The following is a 7,796-nucleotide window of genomic DNA, read 5'->3' as shown; positions in this document are numbered from 1 at the left end:
CCAAGAACTAGGGTTTTCTTGGAATTGGCATAACCTTTCATCCGTTTCTTGAACTTGTTGGTGTGATCTGAATTTGTGTTCCTTGAAGAGCGGAAAAAAAAATGAAAGAAAAAAAAAAGGAAGAAGAGAAGGAATTGGCTCTCATACAAAGGAAATCAAGTTTCCAAAAAAAAAAAAAATCGCGAGTTTCCAATTCTTGGTGGGTTCCCAAACCTTGGTTAATCTCCAAATCTTGGTTGATTTCCCAAAACTTGAGTTTCCTAATCTTGATTGGTTTCCAACTCTTGAGTTCCAATCTTGATTGAATTCCAAAGACCCTAAACGACCTCACCAGCCCCAAACACAACAGATTTTGTTTTCAAAACCAAACCAAACACCTTAGCCCCAAACAACCTTGGGAGTTCTTGAGTTTCTAAAATCGGTTGAGCTAGTTTTGCAATCCGATTTGACTGAAATTTGAGGACTGATTCATAGATTGTTTGAGCACTCCAGAAACACCATTTACCTTCCAAAGTACTGACCAGAAACTCAGCAAAACAACAGCTCAAAAAAAAATGTTCCAGCTTCGGGTAGAGTTTTTCTAAGATTTGTAAAATTCTGCTTTGTGTCTTGTTACTTGCTTATAGGGTTATTAATTCGGGAAGTTTTAAAAGTTGAGTTGTCTTAAGAACTTCGAGAAGGAAAATTGAGAGTGAGTGTGTTTTCCTTGAGTGATACACGAGTGCTTTGCAAGGTAGACTAGGATACACTTGTTTTGCAGGTTAGACAATATGTCTCAAGAGGGGAACATGCCTGAGCCGTCTGAGACCGACGTGTCACTCAAACTGGTGCTCCAAACTCTTCAAAAACAAGCGGAGAGACATGAATTTGCGATGGAGAAACATGAATTTGATATGGCACAAATATCCGACAGGTTGGCTGCCATTGAGATGCGAGGTACCGGAGATACACACCATAGGGTTTCGAGTGTTCAGAGTGCTGATCATGATGCGGATGATGAGGGGTATCATTCTCTCACCTCATTTCGATCAAGGAGAAGCCAAGAGGGAGCGAGGGAAGGTCGAGGCCGACCTAGGAGAACCGATGACAATCTTGGTTCCATCAAGACTAAGATGCCTACCTTTCATGGGAAAAATGATCCTGAAACTTATTTAGATTGGGTTCGGAGAGTTGAGGAAGTGTTTGAAGTCCACAGTTACTCCGAAGAGAAAAAGGTGAAACTTGCGGCTATTGAATTTGAAGATTATGCACCCATTTGGTGGGAGCAAGTATGTGCCACAAGGAGGAGAAATAGGGAACAACCAATTGACACTTGGGCTGAAATGAAGCAAGTGATGAGGAAACGATTTGTACCCTTCCATTACACCACGGACTTGTACAATCGGCTCCAACGACTCACCCAAGGATCCAGTTCGGTTGATGAGTACCACAAACAAATGGAGGTAGCAATGATAAGGGCCAATATACAAGAGGATTCGGAAGCAACCATGGCAAGATTCCTTAATGGATTAAATCCTGAAATTCGGAAGAAGGTTGAGCTTCAAGACCACTTTGAGCTACAACAAATGGTGTCTTATGCAGAGAAGGTGGAAAGGCAAGCCTTACCTATAAAGACACCTAGTGGCCGAACCACTACATCCTCTTCCACACCTTGGAGAAGAGATCAATTGCCAACATCCAATGCTTGGCCGGGGCAAGGCAATAAAGAAAGGGAAAACAGGCGAATGGAGCAACCGTTCCATCCGAGTGCAACTCCTTCTAAACCAACCCCGCGGCCGGCCCTTCCAAGGGTCAATACGTCTACCAACCAGCCAAAGGCATGTTTCAAATGCAAGGGAATTGGCCACCTCATGGCTCAATGCCCTAACCGAAGCATCATGTACATGAATGAAGAAGGAATGTGGCAAAGCGAAGGAGAGGAGGAATATGCGGACATACCACCGCTTGAAGAAGAGGGGAAGGATGCTGACCTGGTTGAAATAGAAGAGGACCCCGTGGCTCGAACTATGGTGACTATGAGAGTGCTAAATGCACAAGCTCAAGAAGATGATCTCCAACGGACCAACATTTTTCATACGAGATGCAAAATTGGAGATGAGGTATGTCTCATGATCATTGATAGTGGCTCTTGTACTAATTGCGTAGCTGCTGACTTTGTCGAGCAAAAGCACCTTCCATGGACTTACCACCCTAAACCCTATAGACTATCTTGGTTAAATGATGGGGGGGAAGTCAAGGTGACCAAACAAGCTTTAATCGCTTTTTCTATTGGTCGATACAAGGACCAAGTTTTATGTGATGTAATTCCTATGCAAGCTAGTCATGTCTTGTTAGGGCGTCCGTGGGAGTATGATCGGCAGGCTGATCATATTGGACTCACTAATAAGTATAAGTTCATTATGGACAACCTCAAGATCACTCTTTCACCCTTGACACCTACACAAGTGTATGAGGAACAATTGCATCTAAGAAAAGACCGAGAGAAAAGGCAACTGAGAGAGGCAAAGAAAAAGCCGAATGTGCCTGAGGATGAGGAAAAAAAGAAAGTAGAGGCCTAGTTGAGTGAAAAAAGAAAATTCGAGTGGGAAAAAACTTAGTGAGGCCGAGAGCTTGAAAGTGAACAAAAAGAGCTTCTATGCAAGTGTGCGTGAGGTAGGTAGGGCTTTGAATGTACAAAGTCTTCTCATAGTACTTCTGTACAGGGAAACTGATTATTCTTCTTTTTACACACTAGGCATAACCGATTCTCTTCCTAGTGTAATCTACTCTCTTTTGCAGGAATTCAAGGATGTGTTTCCGGAGGAACTACCAAAAGGATTACCTCCAATTCGAGGTATCGAACATCAAATCGACTTTGTTCCTGGAGCAATTCTCCCAAATCGACCAGCCTATAGAGCAAATCCGGAGGAAACAAAGGAAATCCAAAGGCAAGTCGATTACCTCCTTTAAAAGGACCAGGTACGTGAATCTCTTAGTCCTTGTGCAGTTCCAGTCATTTTAGTGCCTAAGAAAGAAGGGACTTGGAGAATGTGTACAGATTGTCGTGCAATTAATAAAATTACTGTTAAGTATCGTCATCCTATTCCTAGGTTAGATGATATGTTAGAAGAATTGCATGGGGCAATCATTTTCACTAAAATTGACTTAAGATCTGGTTATCATCAAATAAGGATAAAGGAAGGAGACGAATGGAAAACTGCTTTCAAAACAAAGTATGGTCTTTATGAGTGGCTTGTGATGCCTTTCGGCTTAACAAACGCTCCAAGTACTTTCATGAGGTTAATGAACCATGTTTTAAGGCATTTTCTTGGGAAGTTTGTTGTTGTTTATTTTGATGATATATTGATCTTTAGCAAGTCTTTAGATGAACATGTTGAGCATTTGCGACTTGTTTTAAGTGCCTTGCGTGAAAATAGGTTGTTTGCTAACATGGAAAAATGTGTCTTCTGCACTCCTGAAGTTAATTTCCTTGGATATATTGTTGGTGCAAATGGCATACGTGTTGATCCCGCCAAGGTAAAAGCCATCTTAGAGTGGCCGACTCCAACCAATGTGTCTGAAGTAAGGTCTTTTCATGGTCTTGCAAGTTTCTATAGGAGATTTGTTAAAGACTTTAGTACTATTGCAGCACCTTTGAATGAGACAATTAAAAAGAATGTGGGGTTTCAATGGGGAAAAGAGCAAGAAGAGTCATTTAATAGGCTTAAGGATTTGTTAACTTCAGCACCTATTCTTGCTTTGCCTAATTTTGATGTGACGTTTGAAGTTGAATGTGATGCTAGTGGGATCGGCATAGGGGCTGTCTTACATCAAAATCATAGACCCTTGGCATATTTCAGTGAAAAGTTGAGTGGGGGAGCTCTTAATTACCCTACTTATGATAAAGAATTGTATGCTGTTGTGCGTGCTCTTGAAGTGTGGCAGCATTATCTTATGCCTAAGGAATTTGTGATACATACTGATCATGAATCAATTAAATTCCTTAAGGGTCAGGGAAAGTTGCATAAAAGACATGCGAAGTGGATTGCATTTATTGATTCCTTTCCGTACATCATTAAGTATAAGAAGGGGAAAGATAATGTCGTTGCGGATGCATTGTTTAGGAGGTATACTTTGATCACTAACATGAGCACTAAGCTACTTGGTTTTGAGCACATTAAAAACATGTATGCACATGATGACGATTTTTCTAATGTGTTTCAAGCTTGTGAACATGCTGCATTTCAAAAGTACTATAGGCATGAAGGTTTCTTGTTCAAAGAAAATCGCCTATGTATTCCCAATTGTTCGCTTAGGGAATTACTTGTTAGAGAAGCTCATGGTGGAGGGTTGATGGGACATTTCGGTATTGATAAAACTCTTGACATTTCGGTATTGATAAAACTCTTGACATTCTTGAGAGATTCATTCTCTTGCTTGAGTTTATGTTCGTTCTCTCGATTGTACAAGTCCGTGGTATAATGGAAGGGTACAAATCGTTTCCTCATCACTTGCTTCATTTCAGTCCAAGTGGCAATCGGTTGTTCCCTATTTCTCCTTCTTGTGGCACATACTTTCTCCCACCAAATAGATGCATAATCTTGAAATTCAATAGCTGCAAGTTTCACCTTTTTATCTTCGGAGTAATTGTGGACTTCAAACACTTGCTCAACTCGCCTAACCCAATCCAAGTAAGTTTCAGGATCATTTTTCCCATGAAAGGTAGGCATCTTGGTCTTGATGGACCCAAGATTGTCATCGGTTCTCCTAGGTCGGCCTCGACCTTCCCTCGCTCTCTCTTGGCTTCTCCTTGATCGAAATGAGGTGTGAGAATGATACCCCTCATCATCCGCATCATGATCAGCACTCTGAACACTCGAAGCCCTATGGTGTGTATCTCCGGAACCTTGCATCTCAATGGCAGCCAACCTGTCGGATATTTGTGCCATTGCAAATTCATGTCTCTCCGCTTGTTTTTGAAGAGTTTGGAGCACCAGTTTGAGTGACACGTCGGTCTCAGACGGCTCGGCCATGTTCCCCTCTTGAGACATATTGTCAAACCTGCAAAACAAATGTATCCTAGTCTACCTTGCAAAGCACTCGTGTATCACTCAAGAAAACACACTCACTCTCAATTTTCCTTCTCGAAGTTCTTAAAACAACTCAAACTCTCAAAAATTCCAGAATTAATTACCCTATAAGCAAGTAATAAGACACAAAGCAGAATTTTGTAAATCCTAGAAAAACTCTAACCGAAGCTGGAACTTTTTTTTTTTTTTTTGAGCTGCTGTTTTGCTGAGTTTCTGGTCAGTATTTTGGAGGGTAAGTGGTGCTTTTGGGATGTTCAAATAATGCAAGAACCAGTCCTCCAATTTCAGGGAAATCGGCTCGCAAAGACTAGCTCAACAGATTTTAGAAACCCAAAAATTTAAAGGCGGTGTGGCTAAGGTGTTTGTGGCGGTTTAGGTTTGGTTTTGGAAACTGATTTTGGGGTGCTTGGGGTCTGGTTTGGTAGTTTGAGGTCGTTGAAATTCAATTAAGATTGGAAACTCAAGAATTGAAAACCAATCAAGATTTGGAGACTCAAGTTTTTTTGGGAAACCAATCAAGATTTGGAGACTAATCAAGAATTGGAGACCAATCAAGAATTGGAAACTCAAGATTTGGGAAACTTGATTTCCTTTGTGTGAGAGCCAATTCCTTCTCTTCTTCCTTTTTTTTTTCGGCTTTTCAAGGAACACAAATTCAGATCACACCAACAAGTTCAAGAAAACGGATGAAAGGTTATGCCAATTCCAAGAAATCCCTAGTTCTTGGTTTATTGTTCAAGAATTTTCAAAACAAGACTTGGTGGTCCAAGAACTTCAAGAATTTGTTCAAGAAACACAAGAATTTCCCCAAATTATGTTGCGGTTTCTAGGGTTTGTAAAAACAACCAATTCTCAAGAAATAGGCAAAACAGAATTTCAGCAATACTCAAAAGAAAATTCCAGCAATACTCTAGCAACTTGAACACTAAAACAAGATAAGGTACGTGACTCTTTTTTTTTTTTTGTCTTTAAACCCTAACAACCCAAACACAAGTATAATAGACCCAAGAACTTGGACAGAAAACACAAAAAAAAGACAACACCCAAACAGTTTTTTTTTTTACTCGGATGAACAGTAACGTAAACAGTACGCTACAGTACGATGAACAGTTATTCGGAACAGTAGCGATGAACAGTTATCGCTACAGTTTTTTTTTTTTTGACAAAAGACACAAACTAACAAGATATGAACAACTTCAATTAAAAGAGAATTAACCTGATGCTCTGATTACCAACTGATATAGGCAACCTTAGGGGAAGACCCTCCAAGAACCTCCCAACCTTGTAATTATCAGAGTTGGATCTTTTCTCCCAACAGAAATTGAACTCGATTGTTCTCATGAACTCAAGACCTCTGACACACAAAGGTAATCAGCAACCTTAAGCAAATAACGATGGATGAAGTGACACCACGATTAGGGAACAAGCTAATCGATAAAGTCTGATTTCAATCCTAAGCTATGAACTCAAGAATTCAAGAGTAAGTTCGGTTAAGAACTTGAAGGAAAATTCCTCACGATTTCTGTTTGTAATAATCTCCCTTTTACTCTTACAAGAGGTGCCTTTTTATAGGCTAAAACTAGGGCAAAAATCCGGCCCACATAAACCTGGAAGAAATTCGGTCCGCACAAAGAGCTTAAAGAGCCAGCTCTTTAAGGCTTTCCGATAAGGCCCAATAAGTAATAAAATACTCAACGCCTAACAACTACTAAACTAGACAGTCTTAAAACAACTACCAACTAAGCTAACAAGTATGAGATCATTCCTTCGCTTCAAACGTACAAGTGAACAAAGTAACTTCATGGTCCATCGAATCTTCAAACCTAGCTTGCTCCTTGCTTGTATGGTGAATGATCAATGCTCGTAAAGCTTCCTTCACCTTCTTGGTTCTTGATCTTGTCATCGGACCACCAATGTTGATCAAAGGGTCCTTCTCTTCTTCCTTTTTTTTTTCTTTCATTTTTTTTTCTCTTTTTTTTTCGGCTCTTCAAGGAACACAAATTCAGATCACACCAACAAGTTCAAGAAACGGATGAAAGGTTATGCCAATTCCAAGAAAACCCTAGTTCTTGGTTTATTGTTCAAGAATTTTCAAAACAAGACTTGGTGGTCCAAGAACTTCAAGAATTTGTTCAAGAAACACAAGAATTTTCCCAAATTATGTTGCGGTGTCTAGGGTTTGCAGAAACAACAACCAATTCTCAAGAAATAGGCAAAACAGAATTTCAGCAACATTCAAAAGAAAATTCCAGCAATACTCTAGCAACTTGATCACTAAACAATATAAGGTACGTGACTCTTTTTTTTTTTTTTTTTGTCTTTAAACCCTAACAACCCAAACACAAATATAACAAACCCAACAACTTGGACAGAAAACACAAAAAGACAACACCCAAAAAGTTTTGAACAGTAACGTGAACAGTACGCTACAGTAATGTTTTTTTTTTTGACAAAAGACACAACTAACAAGATATGAACAACTTCAATTAAAAGAGAATTAACCTGATGCTCTGATTACCAACTGATATAGGCAACCCTAGGGGAAGACCCTCCTAGAACCTCCCAACCTTGTAATTATCAGAGTTGGATCTTTTCTCCCAACAGAAATTGAACTCGATTATTCTCATGAACTCAAGACCTTTGACACACAAAGGTAATCAGCAACCTTAAGCAAATAAGGATGGATGAAGCGACACCACGATTAGGGAACAAGCTAATCGATAAAGT

At 39.9% G+C, this 7,796-nt stretch overlaps 1 protein-coding gene across 1 annotated transcript; it reads left to right on the top strand.

Annotated features, from left to right (window-relative positions):
- Positions 1-1,436: 1,436 nt before the first annotated feature.
- Positions 1,437-4,333, top strand: LOC140009881 (uncharacterized). Its single transcript, XM_072056215.1, has 4 exons — positions 1,437-2,099; positions 2,779-2,927; positions 3,354-3,988; positions 4,239-4,333. The coding sequence occupies exons 1-4, from the start codon at positions 1,437-1,439 to the stop codon at positions 4,331-4,333; spliced, it is 1,542 nt and encodes a 513-aa protein (XP_071912316.1).
- Positions 4,334-7,796: the final 3,463 nt, after the last annotated feature.

Source organism: Coffea arabica, chromosome 6e (genome assembly GCF_036785885.1).
Source record: "Coffea arabica cultivar ET-39 chromosome 6e, Coffea Arabica ET-39 HiFi, whole genome shotgun sequence".
Classification (NCBI taxonomy): domain Eukaryota; kingdom Viridiplantae; phylum Streptophyta; class Magnoliopsida; order Gentianales; family Rubiaceae; genus Coffea; species Coffea arabica.
Note: the sequence above shows the minus strand (reverse complement) of the source record. Positions and strands in the feature narration are given on the sequence as shown.